The following is an 18,493-nucleotide window of genomic DNA, read 5'->3' on the forward strand; positions in this document are numbered from 1 at the left end:
CCTCAGTAAAGAATGTTGCCCCCCAGCATTAATGTCTCTTAGTGACTCAAAAGAGTTTAGAAAGCAAGAGAGGAAAAATTATAAGAAGCATAACATTTTTGTTGCACAATTTTTTCATGATAATGCATTTTAAGAGCCCCTTGCTGAAATGACTTTAATTTTGTATCTTTAACCCTACTCTGAATCTCTAGGAGATATTGCCTTTTTCAAGGTAGCTAGAGTAAACATGTTGATTTTAAAACACTTACAAATGTAGCTGTTTAGTTAGTAAATTAGTCTCCATATTAACTACAGTGGTGTTACCACTATAATTACAATGAATTCTTCCTGTAGTTCTCTCAGGATCATTCTTTTCATCAGTGCTGAGTTCTCTTCTATAAATAAATAGCACATACACTGTTTTGGCATGAGCTGAACTCTTTAGGAATTGTGTTAGACTAAAGTTATAGCGCATCTTGACACTAAGAGAGTCTATATTTTATATATGGTAAGTCCTGAGGAACTGTATATAAGTATGCATATATACATGCATCTGTAGGAAAGCTGTCATTTAAAACCTTCTCCTTCCATTCTCCCACCCCCTGAGCTGGCTTGTATTAAATATTAACAAACTTTCACCAATGGTTCCCTTGGCCTCCTTTTAACAACAGATGTTATTACAACAACTTCTCTCCCTCCCCTGTTGCTTTTGTCCACACCACCAAATGTGAAACCTCAGAATCTTTTTCCGGTAACTCTGCCTTGACTGCCTTGCTGCTGCTTGTGTTGTGCAGTTTCTCCTCATCTTTCTCACTCTGTCACCGGGACTGTTGATGCTGCCTACCTGTGTTAGCCACTGCAGGCAACTTGCACTACTACTCACCAATCACCACAGAACTATCTTACAGGGCAGAGTGAAGAAGAAAAGGAGACAAGAGAGAGAGCTCTCACTGTGAGAGTAGAAGACAGAAGAAGAGGGAGTAAGAGGAGTGGCAAGGATGGCCAATGAGTCCAGCACGCTGCCACGAGTCACCTTTCAGACTCCAGAGAAGCCCGAGGAGGAATCCTCCCACAGGAAACTAGGCAAGCTAACTGTGAAGTACAACCGCAAGGACCTTCAGCGATGGCGAGACCTGGAGGAATGGATCGATGCCCAGTTGCAGGACCTGTACCAGTACCAGGTGGGGAACTGGGGTGAATTAGACTTAAGTGTAGGGGTCGTAGACTGGGTGTGTCATGACATGTTTTTTTTAATTTATGGGAGTAGTGTAGTACATAGTGACTACCAAGGGTGACTTCATTCTTTGTTGAGCATCCCACTGCCACATTGCTAGCACTTGCTTTCTCTAAGTTTGTCTTGTTATCACTGCAATGACTGTAGCTATTGTAGACATACCTGAGACACCTTTAAAGTAGCCAGTTCAGCTGCTACTTGCATTATAGGTCCGGCAGCCTGGAGCTCAGCAAAACCCTCCCAAGAAACTGGATAAACACTCTGGCAATTAACCCATGCTGAGCTTAGGCTGCTGCAGCTGGAATGCTACCAGCACCTGAGCCAGTTACTTTAAAGGTAGCTCCAATATATTTAAGTAGGCTACAGTTACAACAGGTACACATACCCTTAGTGCTACTGCAGTGGATCACACTCTGGGTAACACTGTATCTACCAGCAGAGAACAGTTGTATAGAGGAAAGAAGAGAGAAATGGTGGGCTCAGCCAGTGTGTGTACAGATTGTGTTTCCATCCCTATAGACATGAAGCTTTCTTCCTCAGGCCAATGTTTCATAGTTCTAGGGTCAGAAGGCACCTGAGTAGATCATCTAGTCCAACCCCCTGCCATGGCAGGAAAGAATACTGGGGTCAAACGACCCCAGCAAGGTGTTCATCTAACCTCCTCTTGAAAACCTCCAGGGTAGGAGCCTGCACCACTTCTCTTGGAAGTTGGTTCCAGATCCCAGCTGCCCCTTACCGTGAAGTAGCGCCTCCTGATATCAAGCCTAAATCTACCCTCTGCCAGCTTGTGATCGTTATTCCTGGTCACTCCTGGCAGTGCTAGGGGGAACAGGGACCCCCCAGTGCCTGCTGACCCCCCTGACTAGTTTATAACAGGCCACTAAATCCCCCCTCAGCCTTCTCTTTTGGAGGCTGAACAGGTTCAGGTCCCACAGCCTCTCCTCATAGGGCGTGCCCTGCTGTCCCCTGATCATGCAAGTGGCCCTCCTCTGGACCCTCTCCATGCTGTCCACATCCCTCTTGAAGTGCGGCACCCAGAACTGAACGCAGTACTCCAGCTGCGGCCTGACCAGTGCCACATAGAGGGGGACGATCATCTCTTTGGACCTGCTCGAGATGCACCTGTTTTCATCAGCAATTATGTTATTGGGCATGTGGGCAATTCTTGCTGTCCATATTTGAGTTGGCAAAAGCAAGTAAAGGTTTGAGAGTTCCTAAACATATGCCTGTATCAATACTAATCTTTTTTTTTTAACCGCTTTATACCAGGAGTTTTTTACTACTTTTGTATGAAACATTCCAGAGCTGGCTAAACACTAAAACGTTAATCTGACAATGTTGCTACCTTTAATATCTTGCACTTACATAGCACCACCACAGAGAGCCTACGTAGGATTTTCCCCTTTTTGGGACGCTGAGACATGGAGTCATTATGGAATTTGCCTGGGGTCACACAACAAGACCTGATAAAAAACCTACTGAAATTACAAGGTTCAATTAATTTTGTATCGGGCTTCAGTAAAAGCAGAAGCAGCGGTAGAGCCCAAATCTCCTGACCATCCTATATATCATGGCAGCTACCTTCAGCAGAAGTGGAAATGGGTCTAACAGTTTGTATAAAATAAGATGCCCATCTTCATCCAGAAGCTGATTAAATATTTACTAGTAGATCTCTCCAAAAGTTTGGTTAACTTCCATTTTGAACATCTGTGATTTCAGATTTTAACTAGAATTGCAAAAGGATATCCAATGCCCCTGGAAAGGCTGTTGTTACATAATTTTTTGTACCAGGAGCTGCAAAATGAACACTGTGAACTCTTCAGAAATGTATCCAAACTTTTGGGTCCTCCATTGCTTTGTACATTTTTCTGAACCTTTATTAACTTGTGGGCTCATTCCCCATTCTTTATGCATTAAATCTAATTTCTCTTTGCATATATTCATTTCTTATTTTATTTTATAAATTTATGCCCATCCTACGTGCCAGGCAGTTTATAATACATTAACAAAGACAATACCAGGTACAGTCTCCAGACTGCCCCAATACTTGAAAAGAGATAACAGTTCAGTTGTATTTTGTACCATCAACAAGTGGCAATGGAATTAAAATGTATAGAACAAAGAAACTATGTTGTCACTTTGTTTTATGATACATCTGGCACTTTTGAGCAAGAATATCTGGTTTCCTGAATTATTATTACCATTTTTTTTATTAAGTAGTGTTTTAATCTTCCTGAAATTCAGAAAACTACTGTATTAGGTTAGATCAATGGTGCTCAACCTTTTGGCCCCACAGGCAGGATGAGTGATGCAGGACTGGTCTACAAGTTGGATCCACCAGGTCAGAACTCAGATCAGACCCCATTTGTCTGGATCCCACCTCACGCTGCCCCACCCCACACATCGAATCTAGCATGCAGGGCAAATGCTGTCCACCCATAAAGCTCCCACAGGTCCAGAACTTTGGCAGTAGGGCAACACCAGTTAATGCTGCCCCCACTCTCCTGACACTAGATTTTCAGACTCATAGGGAGCTCTGCAAACTTGGTTTCACAAGCTGGATCTGGTTCAGCAGACAGGGATTGAGCACCCCTGTGCTAGATGGTTCCTTCATGTCTTAGTCTCTTTGCATAGGTTAATCTATTCTTTCATTTTATAAATAATACTAATTGATGCTCATTCCACACTCCATTACCCAAACAATAGCAGATAGAGTCTCTAGGTAGTTTTAAACAGACTGCCCCAGATTACCCATTGATAGAAGTGTCACAAGGTGCAGAATTGTGAATCAATAAAAAATACATATTTTTATGTTAATTTAGTGTTTATTCAATGTGTCAGACTGACCATCCCCATAAATGAAGACTTTATACATGCAACAGGTACAGCAGTAGTGGTAGTTTCCCTTTCATTGTGTTTGAACTTGGATTTGATGAAACTTTTTAAGGGGTGATAGGTTTGTTCAGTTGGCCTTTGGCTTCTCTGCTCAGGCTGTCAACAAGAATAATGATTTTGATGATAAATTGTTGAATGTGGGAACTGGACTGGGACCAAAAGACATTGAACGCTAGCCCCTTTTGGTTTTGACTCTATCAGTCTGAGCTGGAAGTAACCCAGCAGCATAACAGTGAAAGGCTCTGTGGTCCATTAGTCTTTTAGTCCCTCAAAGCTGGCCCTGCTGGAAAAGTTGCTCCCAGGACTTTCTCTGTTCTGTTTCATTTGCCAGAGATGTGCTGATTTGGTACCATTTTTTTTACTTGACTTGAAGAAAACAAGCTGGCTGTTTTTGGCTTCATCTTATCTTTTAAAATTACAATAAAACCCACCTATGTGGTTTTATTTTTTTTGGTTTAATCCATAATATTTTGCAGCTAAAGACCCACAGTTCCAAGCTAGTGTGCCAATTCTTTTGTGAAAAACATGTAAATTGTGTCCCTCTATTAGTTCAATAGAAATCGCAGTGTAGAGCAGGCCCTGGAACCAAGATGTCACTGTATTCTTGTGACAAGACTAATTACATTTGATAGGGAACAATGAAAAAGATCCCATTTCCACTTTCCAGCCTAAAGAGTACAGACCCTTATGGTATTTACACCTGTGGAACTGCCAAAAGATGAAGCTGTCTGTGGGGCTGACCGTGTCCTGCTGTGAGGGAGTTCACAATGACGGAGATCTGGATGATAGACCACTACCATGTTGAGGCTCACAAAGCTGAAAGGAAGTGGCAGAAGAGAGTTCTGAGAAAGCTAGCAAGGACAATTACTACTCCTTTAAGAGTGAAACTTACGTTGTTCACAGAAGCTAGTAAAATTTAAAATATCTATTTAGAAATTGTACAGCAGGTGATGGTGATCTAAGGGTAGGTTTTGATTACTCTTTTCTAACAACAGGGTATGCTTCCCTTTGTGAGACTTGCCTCCTTCCAGACCTGCAAATGAACGTTTTTAAGGAGCCACAAAGGCAACAAGTCAAGTCTTTGTTTCCATCTCTGAGTCTGTATTCCCTAATCAGGCTCTATTTTTATATTTCCTAATGAACATCATGGCTGGGATGATCTAGTAGGAGATGGTCCTGTTTTGAGCAGGAGGTTGGACTAGATGACCTCCTGAGGTCCCTACCAACCCTCATTTTTTGTGATTCTATGGTAGCTGTCTCAAGGGCATAGATTTAGAGTCCATCTTTCTTTCCTTATTACAGAATCCCAGATGGAACAAGAAAATCAGAAAATACAGCATTTTTAAACCTGCAGTCCACAGATTATAGTTATAGATAAAGTCAATCTTTCTTTCCTTATTACAAAGTCCCAACAGGAACAAGGACATCAGAAAATGCAGCATCATTGTTCATGGAGTGAGTTGCCTCTGACTTGTGCTTGTTCTGCTGGCTCTTCTCCCTCATAAGAAATTCTTCCGTATTCAGACAGGCATTTCAGCATTCATATCCTTAGACCAAGCATCCAGATTTCCTCCTACAGTGAACCCAGACACATTGGGAAGTGACATAACCAGTATGTGCAGATTTTAAAGCCTGTTGAAAGGGTACAGAACAGTTTGTAGTCAATGTTACTTATAGAATGTCTTAAAATAATTTTTTTTAATAATGAAGAAGTGATTCTAGATTTTTCTTCAGTGAAAAGGGGTGTCTACTGGGTGCCTAACTCTGCTACCTGGATCATAGAAGGACTGTTTTAATTGTCCTCAATAGTCTCCTCTTCATTAGTGCAATTGGCAGCAATTCCACAGCTTCCACTGGCAGCTTGTTCTCTTGCCTTGACTATTTTCTTACCATAATTCAGCAGAGGGCAACAAAAATGGTGAGGGGGCTGGGGCACATGACGTATGAGGAGAGGCACAGGCAATTGGTAGGGGAGGCACGGGGGGGGGGCACATGCCCCTCCCCCCTGAGATTGGTTCCTGAAAGTGCTGGAGGGCCTATTAATGGACCCCAACTCGCTACCAGTCAGGACAGGGCCAGGCACAGAGCAGATCCCTGCCAGCCTGATTATATGGCCAGGGACCATGCTCTGCTTCTCTACTCAGCCCCGCCCCCCATCACAGCACACTGGAGCCCAGAGCATCAGAGAGTGCTCCGGCCAACTGAAGCGCTGCCCTGCCTCCCTCGCCCACGTGGCCCGCCCCTCCCTCCCTCTCCCTACTTGTAAAGAGCGTGCTGCAGTCCCCCAGCAGAGGTGCTGATTCTGCTCCTGGAAGAAAGGTATGTCTGGGGCTCTTTCTGGGGTTGGGGGAGGGGATAGTGGTGTGCTGTGCCCCACCCCCAGACTCAGCAGGCACCAGTCACTGTTGAGGAGAGACTGAGGAAACTGGGCTTATTTAGTCTAGAGAAGAGAAGCCTGAGAGGAGATTTAATAGCAGCCTTCAACTACCTGAAGGGGGGTTCAAAAGAGGATGAAGCTAGACTGTTCTCAGTGGTGGCAGATGACAGAACAAAGAGCAACAGTCTCAAGTTGCTGCAAGGGAAGTGTAGGTTAGATATTAAGAATAATTTTCTCACCAGGAGGATAATGTAAAACACTGAAACAGGTTATCCAGAGAGGTAGTAGAATTTCCATCCTTGGGAGGTTTTTAAGACTTGGCTAGACAAAGGTTTGGCTGGGATGATGTAGTTGGGGATGGTCCTGCTTTGAGCAGGGGGTTGGACTAGAGACCTCCTGAGGTCACTTCCAACTCTATGTTTCTATGAATCTATCCCACTGCAACTACACTATCTCTTGGGAAGGTTCCTGTCACAATGGCACACATTTCCTTGGGCAGAAGTGTCAGGTTTAGGGGTAGGACTGTTCAATTGGCTGGTAGGACTTTGCTGTGCCAGTAGGAGCAGGGAGGTGTTACCTATGCAAAGGGGCATTGTGCATGTTCATAAGTATTGCTCCAATTAGTGCCAGAGATGAATCACATCTCTGGTTCTAAACACCACTGACATTTTGAGAAGAGTCATTTCTTGACGCATTCTTTGGGGCCTGGGTTCATCTTGAACTGGAATCCTTTAAGACTTACTTGAATGGTTGCAAATTGAAGAGTATTTATTATGTATTTCTGTTCTAGCTGCAGGAGGAGGCAGAAGCAGCCATCCCTGAACCAGAAATTGACATTGAAGATCTTCTGGAGGTCCCTAATGATGAACAGAAGTCAAAGCTCCAGGTCAGATAAAGATACTCCACTTCCTAGCTATAGTAAACATGGGCGCTAAGGCCCTGGCTACACTAGAAAATTGATCCATTGATGGAAATGTGGGTCAGTAACAGCCTACTTGGAAATGATACTAATAGAAGTTTAACAGCTCATGTAGATGATACAAAACCATCAGCTTCACTTCCGTGACTGTGATCAAGGGCTGCTCTGCATTTGAATTTTGCCACTGTAAAAAAAGATTATAGTTAAACCAGTGGATCCCAATTTATAGTTGCAGTTATCAGAATAAAGCATGATAAATCAAACTATGTGTAGAGCAACTCAGAGACTTGGCTTTTCTGCACCCAAATTAACCCCTCTCAATCATATTGCCCAATAGGTTTGAAAAAAGTTTTTGTCCTCTTTTCATTCGTTCAAGATTAACTGCTAACTACCATGGTCTGCTACAAAGGCGCTACACTTGCTAGCACAATGACCGAAAGAGACTTGGGGGGTCCTGATTGACCACAAGATGAATATGAGTCACCAATGCGATGCTGTGGGTGGCAAAGCAAACCAAACTGTGGCATGCATCTACTGATGCATCTCAAGCAAAATCAGGGATGTCATCCTCCGTTTTTACTTGGCCTTGGTGAGGCCACAGTTGGAGTACTATGTCCAGTTTTGGGCCCCCCACTTCAAGAGGGATGTGGAAAAGCTTGAGAGAGCCCAAAAGAGAGCCACTCGTCTGATCCAATGCCTGGACGGAAGGCCATACAAGGAGAGGCTGAGGGACTTGGGTCTCTTCAGTCTGGAAAAGAGAAGGCTCAGGGGGGACTTGGTAGCAGCCTACAATTATATAAGAGGGGTACATCAGGACCTGGGAAAACAGCTGTTCACCAGAGCTCCCCAAGGGATAACAAGGTCTAACAGCCATAAACTCCAAGAAGGCCGATTTAGACTAGATATAAGAAAAAATTTCTTTAACAGTGCCAGTGTCCAGGGTCTGGAACGGACTCCCCCCAGGGGTGGTGCAAGCACCTACTCTGGACTCTTTCAAAAAACATCTGGATATTTTTCTTGCTGGGATTACTTGATCTCAGCTGACTTCCTGCCTATGGCGAGGGGGCTGGACTTGATGATCTCACAAGATCCCTTCCAGCACCTTATGTCTATAAAATCTATAACCCCCTGTAGACGGAACTGAAATGTTCTATTGACATGGACTATGCACCTTTTATCTTTTTCGGTATATAGATTGATAATTTTCTTGTTCAGGATAATTGACCTAATTATTCATTAAGAATGGATGAATTACTGTAGCTCAAATAAATTAAGTAGGAACTGAGCCTTTCACCCAAAGTCTGGACTGGACCTGTTATGAGGTCAGACAAACGTTGTTACCTGTCAGTGCGGTTGTTTTCTAGGGCTGTGTGAGGCTTTGGACAGAGCTTCAGATCTGGAGAAGCTTTGGACACTTCGGGGTCCAAAGCAGCGCATCTGGGTTTGGAGCTTCCAAAGCGCTTCGGAGTCGCCTTGGAGATCCAGCCATAGGGTATAATGGGGAAACAATAAAATATCTATAACTTTGGGGTTTTTTGGTCCAATTTGGATGAAATTTTCAGATCTGGTAGACTCTAGAGAGAGCATGAAGCTTGCCATGTTTCAAGAAGATTGGTGCAGGAGTTTGGGGGGAACTGCACCCCAAATTCTTGAAAGCAAAACTCCTGTCACGTCTACGTGTTACAACACAGGGTGTTCAAAACTGCAGGGGTGGTAGGTCTTACTGAGGCCACAAAGCCTGCCAAGTTTCAAGAAGATCAGTTTAGGGGTTTGGGGGGAATTGCCCCTCAAGCTGTGGACAAGCAAAACTCGTGCCATGGGTGACACTGCGTATGTTAAGGCGCAGCAGGGTGATAGCTGCAAGGATGGTGGCCCTCAGCATCTGCCAGCTGTTAAGAAAATCAGTGCAGGAGGGTTCTGGGGCCCTGTACCCCTAGCTGCTGACAGGCAAAACTTGTGACATGGGTGCTTGTGGGACTGACTATGTCTGTCTTGGGGCATGGGAGATACTACTGCAGGCCTGGCTGCTAAGCTAGTGTTGCCAGTTACCAATAAATCATGATTCACTCACCTGCTCAATACACAGGACCTAGCTAATGTAGCCAGTTAATTGCCATCGGTTAGCACCTACAAGACCAGACTAAGGAGAGGTAAGAATCAATATAGAAAATCAACTGCCCCCAGAACCCCCCTGCACCGATCTCCTCGACAGCTGGCAGGCTTCATGGCCACAGCAGGGGCACCATCCCTGCAGCTGTCACTCCGCTGCGCCTTAACACACACAGTGTCACCCACGTCACAAGTTTTGCTTGTCTGCAGCTTGAGGTGAAGTTCCCTTCCAAACCCCTGCGCTGATCTTCTTGAAACTTGGCAGGCTTTGTGGCCTCAGTAAGAGCTACCACCCCTGCTGTTTTGACCCCCCTGTGGTGTAACACACAGCCGTGACATGAGTTTGGTTTTCAAGAATTTGGGGTACAGTTCCCCCCAAACCCCTCCATGGATCTTCTTAAAACTTGGCAGATTTCATGCTCTCAGCAGAGGCTACCATACCTGAAAGTTCAATCCGAAGTGGACAAAAAACAACAAAGTTATAGATATTTCATTTATTCCCCCATTATACCCTATGGCCAGATCTCTGAGGCGGAGCTGCTTCAGCCAGATCAAGGCGGAAACCCGGTCCAGAGCTCTGGGTTGGGTCATTGCCATCCAAAGCAACTGGATCCGAAGCCAGATCGGATCACTGCCAAATCGCACAGGCCTATTGTTTTCATTCTCCCACATGCCTATCCTAGTTGTACTGTATGTATTTTTTTCCTCCCCTACAAAAAACGTAGTAGCTGTTCTTGGAGTATTTCTGGTTCCAGCAAATGCATGAAGCAGCTGAAATTTCTTACGAGGTTTCCAGCCCTGTTTTTCAGATTCAGTTCAGTATCCTGGGAAAAGCCTTCAAAGTCTTAAGCATTTATCCAGAATGAACATCAGAAAACTTCACAGTATTACTTAGCTGTTACAGATCCTGACTTAAAGCAGAGCTGTCCAGCTTCCAGGCAGCCAGGGACCTTGTGGGCTGTAGTCCTCAGGGATTGCAGGTGGCATGGACTGCAGACCTGACAGCCCATATGTAGGTGGTCACCCTTGGGCTCTGGCCCATTGCATGGACAGCCCAGCAAACCTTTTCCCCATCCCAGCCCATGTGTACAGCTCAATCATGTAGGCAGGGCCCCCCCACTGTATATACAGCATCCCTGACCACATACATTGCCCACCAGCAGCGTGAGCAGCCTGACTCCTGTCTTTGTTTCACACAACACAAACAACCCAGTTACCTATGTACCTATCATGTGCAGCTTGGACACACCAGCTCCGTTCCACTGTAGTGCTCCACCACCACCAAGAGAAGAAGCAGGAAGCAGGAGCAAGAACAAGGGGGGTAGTGGTGGTTGGGTGAAAGCCTCGGGGCTGCATTCTAACTCTCTGAGGGTTTCATGCAAGCCTGCAGGCCACCAGTTGGACAGCCCTGACTTAAAAGTATACTGAAGTTAATGGAAGACCCATACTGATTTCAATGGGGCCTTGGTTTTGGCCCATGCCTTGTTCTCCACATGAAAATATCACAACCAGGGATCCTGGTTTTCTCTGTTTAAAAATAGCAAATTCTCTGATAAAACCCACAACATTCTCTGAATAAAGCCTCCAAAATCCACATTTTCCCATTATTAAAATGAAATACGATTATATATATAGGTATCAGCTGAACAGATATATTTACAATTTTAAAGCAATTTGGGAGCCTACCAGTGCCTCAATCGCTGTAATAAAATAAATTTTAAATACCCATACATTTTGGTGTTTGCTTCTGGGTTTCTTATCATGGAAAATCACAGCTTCCCCTGCCCCCTTCATGCACCAGGATGGGGGTCCAGCTGCGGCTGACCCCCCTACACAACTGCTTTTTGGTGCTGAGCGGCTCTGATATGCCAATGCCCTCCCCATGCCATTGACCCTCACTCCCCAAACATAGTCCCACCCACCCCGATGGTGCCCCTCACTCAATCCCTGCCCCCTCAGTCCTGTCACAGGGGGCCCCCAGCTGTAAGGACTATGGGGCCAGGGACCGGGGCTGCAGCTCTCTGCTCCTCGCAGCAGTGTCCAAGCCCTGACTGCTGCCTTCAGGAGGCAGTGGCTCCTGCAGTGGAGTGGAGTGCAGAGCCTGACTCCCCCTCCCCACGGGCAGCATAACCAGAACGTAGTCCGTGGTGGGGTAGGTGTGGGCTGCTCACTGTAGGCTTTGGGCTCTCTTCCCTGATGCCCTCCTCCTGGGGTCTCCATGGCCCAGTGGCCAGAACCTGGCTCAGTAGAGCAAAGCAAGGCTGGGAAGCTTGTTGCTGCTGCTGAGTCCCCCACGCTGCCATAGCGAGAAACCCCCTGCCCGCCCAGCAGTAGCAAGGGGCACAACTCCACACTGCCACCCCTGCTGCTGCCACCTCACTATGGCAGTGTGGGACTTATGGCAATTACAACAAGCTTCCCTGTGCAGCCCCACTCTGCTCTGCTGCACTGCATCCTGCCCGCTGAGGTGTGGAGGCCCTGTAGGGAGGGTAACAGGGCAAAGAGTCCGAGCCTGCAGTGGGCAGCCCGCACCTGCCCCTACTCAGATCTGGATGGTACGTATTCCCCCAGAAGTGCGCACAGTGCGCAGTCCCCCCATATTCCCCCAGAAGTGCGCACAGTGGCAGAGTGCCACCTCCCACCCCCACCCCTGCTACTCCCTGGATGAGCTGCCCACAGCTCAGTCCCACTCCCTGCCCAGGTCCTGTGGCCATGCATTCCAGCCCCAAGCCCCATGCACCACCTGGCTGGGCAGGAGCCCCAGCCCTGCCCAGCTCACTCCCACTCTTACTGTAGGGACCTCAATTCCTGCTCCCCCAACTTACCTGGGGGAGATGCTCTCCAGGCTGCCTGATGGCCATGTGCATGTGTACATACGCACACACACATGGCCCCCCCTGCCTAACCACCATCCTTCCACTCCCCCCGCCCCCCCTAGCCCCTTGCAAGCTGGAACTCTGCCAGCCTGCAAGGGGAAACCCACATTTCCCACATTTTTCTCCTTAAAATGTGAAAATCCAGGTTTTTGTCCTTAAAATGAGAAAATCCAGGTTTTACCATGTTTTTCCATGGTAAATGGAAAACCCGGATCCACGATCATGACTAAAAATCATGCTTGGAAGCAGAATGTCTACACATCATATAATGTCTACAGTTATATTTGTCTGTCAGAGGTCCTTCCTGGTGAATTAAAATTGGCACTGCTAAACTGATCTAGCACTGTGGAAGAGGTATTATAATGGGCTATAAATGGTAAATGATTTGGCACTGGGATTTTCTGCATAATGCAGCAAGCAGGGCAGACTAATACTAGCATGTGTGACATTGCATTTTGTCTATGATCACACTGCTAAAACATCCATGTACTCTGTAGCATGCTATATACATCTCCTTTCTTCCAGCTTAGGAAGTGCAAAAAGTAAAACTCTGAAAGAATTAAAATGAATTTGTCTTTGCTTTTCAGGAAATTCTTCATGAGTGTTCCCGACCTACAGAGGTGAGTGAAGCATTACCTTCTGTGAGGCTTTTGAGATCTCCACAGAGAAGTACAGCACTGCCTACCCACCCATGTCAAACCCAGACAAGAGACAGTGAAGCCATCCTGAAAACACTTTCCAAACCTACCACTGTTCTCAAACCCATCAGAGATAGAAAGCACTGTAAAAGTGGTCTAAACAAGCCCAATGTTTGTATCTAATTTCACTATACTGTGCTGTGGGTATGTAGCTTGGCTCCATAGCCTTAAGTAGGCTGTTGCTGCAGGTTTTGGCAGCATGAGATATCACATTTGTTCAGTTTTGGGGGTGGGGGGTGTTAATACTTCATTCCATCTCTTTATAAAAGCAAATATCACCATGTATGCATAATACTAAGTGGCTGATTTCAGATGTGTGTTTCTTACGGAATTCTAAGGTCTTGTTTCCTAGTTATAGGCACAGGAGACACCAGAAGCTCAAATGATCTTTGGAAGAATAGACTATAGTAGGTCACAAATTGGCCATATGATGTTCATACCTCATAATTATATTTGGCTACATAGTGTACAGGCATAACAGGAGTTTCCTTCCTCCATGTGTTCTTTAGCACTTCTCTACAACCCCCCTCACTACCTCTGATCATTTTGTCCCATCGTTATTCATTTCCATTGTATCCTGCATTGTCATTGTAAATGGCTGAAGGAAGATTCCCCATGCACAAAGCTGGGTTGGTGAATGATTCACATGGACATTTGACTAGATCAAATCAAGCACATTTGAGTTGCAGAAACCTGCCTAGAATACTGCTCACTCCAGTTTGACAGACAGCAGCTGTAGTGAGGTTGGCTCTGGAGTCCCATCTGTAAATCATAGGCAAGAGCACAAGGCTAACTGTGACTGCGTGGGTAACCAGAAGGAGTTGATATTATTCACTATCATAATCTGTTTACAGGCTGAAAGGCTGCAGCTTGCTAACAGCTACCTGGACTAGAGTAGTATTTCAGGACTAGATGTTATGCTTGTCCAAGGCATTCACTAATAAATAACTCCAGCTACAAGTGTGGGAAGGAGGGCTGCCAAACTGGCAGGCACAGAATATATTGTAAACATAAAGTAAAACTGTATGTGCATTGACATTAGCAGATTCAACAGAAAGTAATCTAAAATTCACACATGTGGATTCAACACATCCACATAGCTCACACTAGATACTGAAGTATGTGTAAATATCCAGCCACAGGTTTCTCACAATCACATTCCTGAAATCCCTATGTAGAAAGCAGACAGAATCACAGCAAATACATGGGGAAGGTGCTGATGCAGAAGGTACGGTTCCGAGAATTTATCCTGGAACATGCAATGATGGAGTCAGCGCAGCTCTCACTACCTGTGAAGTCAGGCTCCCAGTCAAGCCTGCTATAAACAAAAGACTTGGCACCCTACCGTGCTTAGATTGGCCTTTCCTAAGTGTAGTGATCTTATTAGTGAACACTGTTGGAAAGAGAGTTCAGATCATCTGATTCTTTATGGTGATTCAGGTTGTTATGGGAATTTGTGCTGCTGTTTACGGTGATAATCAGATGCCCCAGGTTTGAAGTTCTCAACAGTTCAGTAAAATTGAGGGGGGTTATCTCAATTGCTCATCCATCTAGTCACCTCACCTTCTGACCTCATTTCTTCTCACTCATTCACCAATGTCTTTAGGCCTCATTCTCTGCCAGCCATGTCCTCATAGAACTGAGCCAGTTACCATGGGTCACAATCTGAAGTGCCCTATAATTCACTATCCATTGGCATGGCATATTAAACAAGCAAAATATATATTTTTTAGCTTAGATCTTGAGTACAACAAGAAGCGAGTGGGAAGTTGTAGTGGTAATAGGAGAGTCAATGCAGAAGCACCAGACCCAGTAGGGACAGGTACACCCTCAGGTCATTAATGGGCAGCAGCAAATGGACTCCACTGAGAGAAAGGGGTGGACTGTATAGGAAGAGACAGGAGGTGAGACTGCTGTAAAGTCAGTGGAGAGGAGAGGCTAGGGATGACAAGACACTGGGTGATACCTGCAGCCAAGGTTGGGAATTTTGACTAGTGTGCCAGTGTTTCTGCTAGGACCAAAACCCAGGGGCCTTTGGCAAGAGGGTCTTGCCCCTGCACTCAGAGTTAGATGTCTCCACATTTGGATTCAGGAAGGAATTTTACTCCATGGTCAGACTGGTACACACTGGAGGTTTTATAGCGGGAGCATGGCTCTCTTCTTTGGATCTCTCAAGTGGATTTTAGCAATCCTTGTAGCAGCAGGTCAACGACCACCAATGTCCCCCCTGCTTTACCTTGGGCAAGTTAGGGTGCTACAGTTGTAGTTGTGAAACAGGATTGTGTAGCCTTAGTAATAGGTTAGATGAGGATTTATATAGTATGGTTTGTATAGAAATGATGATCCTCAGGCAGGGGATTGGACTAGATGACCTCCAAAGGTCCCTTCCAGCCCTAATTTTCTATGATTCTTTGAGAAAGGAAATGGATATCTTCCCCCCTGTACCTGTCCCTGCTCAGTTGTCAAAAAATCTCACCTTCCCTTCTACAAACAGACCAGGGGGTAACATGGTCTGCAATTCAGAATTCTAGTCCTTATACTTCTACTATGCAGAAAGGGAAAAGAGGGTGATACAGAAGGCATGACCCCTATGGCATATCTACACCACCTCCATACCACATCCAAGGTGCAGCTTGAAGCCTGCCCACCCACTTCTTCCCAAAACCTAGAGAAGAGTACTTAAAACCTTAGAACAGCACTGATCATGTGCCTGTCCTACTGAGACTTTCTGTCTTAGGAGTGCTTCTGTAAGGTGATTGTACTTTCTCATTTCTGGTATTGGATATATATGGAGTTGGAGGGAATGGATGGAGTTGTTGGTGAAAATAATAAACACTAAAGCCTTCTTTTGATTCTCATTCCAGGACTTCATTACTGAACTGCTGAGCCGATTGAAAGGTCTCAGGAAAATCCCTTCCCCACAAAAGAAATGATTTCACCCATCTTGGGAAGCCTCTACCATTGCTTCTATAGAAACATGCATCTCCCCAGGAAAGAGAATCATGGGAAGATTATTTTTAGTTTCTTCTAGAACATGGTGTCACTGAGAAACACCTTACATACTTTCTGCACCATGGGGGTTGAAGTACTTCTTTCCGTCCCCACTCCTGACTTAGTAATTTGTGAATATTTAAAAAGCCATGAAGTTCGGGGACAGACCAAGATGATCTTCATGCTTCTCCTTTAATTTCCTTCTCAAAGGAACCTCCGCTCCAGCTGAGCAGTACTTAAAACAGCTCCATCATAGCCCATCAAGGCTGCTTATTTCATCCAGTGACTGAAAGGAAAAATAAGTCATTGGCTGTTATCCACACTTCTACTGAACTGCTCCTACTCCCTGCCTACTTGAGACAGAAACCAAGATGTCTTTGTTAGTGGATTGCACAGACTCAAAGACAGCACATGGCCAGAAAGCTGCTTCCTGTATATTTCCAGTCAGTGTTTTTATTCATCATCCTTCACTCAGTGCTCATTGAAGCTTTCTCTTAATCCCACTGTGTGTCTATCATTAATGAATATTTAAGAGATGAGTGAATGTATGCAGCAGCCACTAAAGTTAATGGAAAATAGTCAGGCTTTATTTTTGTTCTGTGGTGCATGGGACTTCCGCAGATACTGCTGTCAGGAACAAAGGAGTTTATCAAGGGTTTTTCCTGTCATAACCATTGGGATATTATTATCATCATCCCAAAAACATTTTGGAAAATGCTTATTTTGTATTATTAAAAGACATGAAAAGCAAGACCTGTTTGTGATGAGGGTCCTTTGTTCTGCTTTCCCAGAGGAAATGCAGAGGGAAGAACAACTGCATGAAAAAAACCTACCCAGGACTGGCCAAGTTCTTCCTACAGGGGGCAGCTCAGAATCTGTCCCTTGGGATGGACAATCAACCCAGAGGAGAAATGGGAGTCTTGTGTCTCCCTACACAAATGCTTCTGGCTGCAGCAGGCCTAGGACTGAAAAACTTCTATAAACAAAGCCACATTCAACCTTTCTAGTCAGAGGGACAATGATGTACCAAGCATAGGAAGGAAATGGACAGCAAATGTGGGGAGGGTATTTTGAGCTCAACAACATCCTACAGAACAGGAAAGTCTTAGTCCTTCTTTCACCTCCTCCTCCCTTCCCACTCTAGTCACCTCTCAGCCATGGAAGTGAATTTTTAGGTCACTGTGGGAGAGGAAGTCCCATGTACCATGATGCTTGAAAGCAGATTTAGACCAGGAGCTCATCCTTGTATTCCTGTCTGTGGGAAGTAAAGGAAAAGGAAGGGCTGGGGCCTAGAACATAAAAAAAAAAAGACCTGTCGGGATGGGGCTAGTTTGTCTGTCAGCTACCAGTAGAAAACAGATGGAAAGTCTTTGGCTGGACTAGAAATCTTGAAGCATCTTAGATCTTAAAATTAGTTCAATTCTCTCTCCCTAGTTAGTGCCAGTCTGATAGCTCATGTTTGCCCCCCTCCCTGTGCTTCCTAGCATACTGGCAGGCAGTGAGCCACACAATCCATCTTTAAAGACTTCTGATACCAAGCTAACCCCTCACCATTCGGGTGCTGATAAGAGTCCAACAGGCAGCATGTCAAAAGGGTGGAAACGACACTTCCTTTTAGTGCTAATCGCCTGCCTATGGGTATGCTAATATTTGATCCAGGGGCTAGCCTTTCTGTGCCACAATGCAGCAATGAGACACGGCCAGTCCTATCATGAACACAGATTTTGTAAATTTCAGCAGTTTGGGGAAACAGAATGTTCAAATATTTAAATATACAACAGCTCTGCATCTCTACTTGTGCAGGGTGTTGGACTAGATCAGGGCTATTGAACTCACCTGGGACAGATTTAGACTGTGGGGCTCCTTGAAGGCTGGATGTGGACCTACACCTAGCACTGGTGCAAAAATAAGCTTTAGCTTGCCTCTTTCACAGATGCTAGTTCTCAGCTGGGCTCCATACCCCAGATTTCAGCAGCTAGCAACAGCCCCAGATGCCCAGCAGGCTGCATCTTTGACAACCCCTGACTAGATGACCCAAGATTTTATATCCATGAGCCAGGAACATTCTGTTTGCTCAGTTATCCCCTTTTATCTTTTGTATAGTTCAGATTCAGTCAAGATAAACCTCATTACCAAAAGTTATAACATGTGAACATGCATGTGTGGGCACACACTTCTCTTAGATTTTAAATGTAGAAAATAGCAAGCAAAGTAAATTTAATGTCCCAATTCACTCTCTGAAATTCTTTCAGCCTTGACAAAAAGAATAGATTTACCAGTGTTGCTTTTTGTTTACTATCAGCTGATAAATAATTTCTTATCCTGGTTCTCAGTAGACCCATTAATTCAAAGCTGTAATGTCTGGTAGACCCATTAATTCAAAGCTGTAATGTCTGGCTTCCGTAGGATTTTTTG

At 45.1% G+C, this 18,493-nt stretch overlaps 1 protein-coding gene across 2 annotated transcripts; it reads left to right on the forward strand.

Moving 5' to 3' along the window:
* Positions 1-363: 363 nt before the first annotated feature.
* PPP1R14D (protein phosphatase 1 regulatory inhibitor subunit 14D) lies at positions 364-16,816 on the forward strand. Of its 2 annotated transcripts, none has more exons than XM_090034967.1 (4): positions 364-1,160; positions 7,276-7,371; positions 12,977-13,009; positions 15,952-16,816. In XM_090034967.1, exons 1-4 carry the CDS (start codon positions 978-980, stop codon positions 16,018-16,020), a joined length of 381 nt encoding a protein of 126 aa, XP_089891093.1. In that variant the 5' UTR covers positions 364-977; the 3' UTR covers positions 16,021-16,816. The 2 variants fall into 2 exon arrangements, with proteins under 2 accessions (XP_089891093.1, XP_089891094.1); XM_090034968.1 differs by having other exon boundaries at positions 7,282-7,371.
* Positions 16,817-18,493: the final 1,677 nt, after the last annotated feature.

Source organism: Crocodylus siamensis, chromosome 2, assembly GCF_052110815.1.
Source record: "Crocodylus siamensis isolate JL-2025a chromosome 2, ASM5211081v1, whole genome shotgun sequence".
In the NCBI taxonomy this organism is placed as follows: Eukaryota; Metazoa; Chordata; order Crocodylia; family Crocodylidae; genus Crocodylus; species Crocodylus siamensis.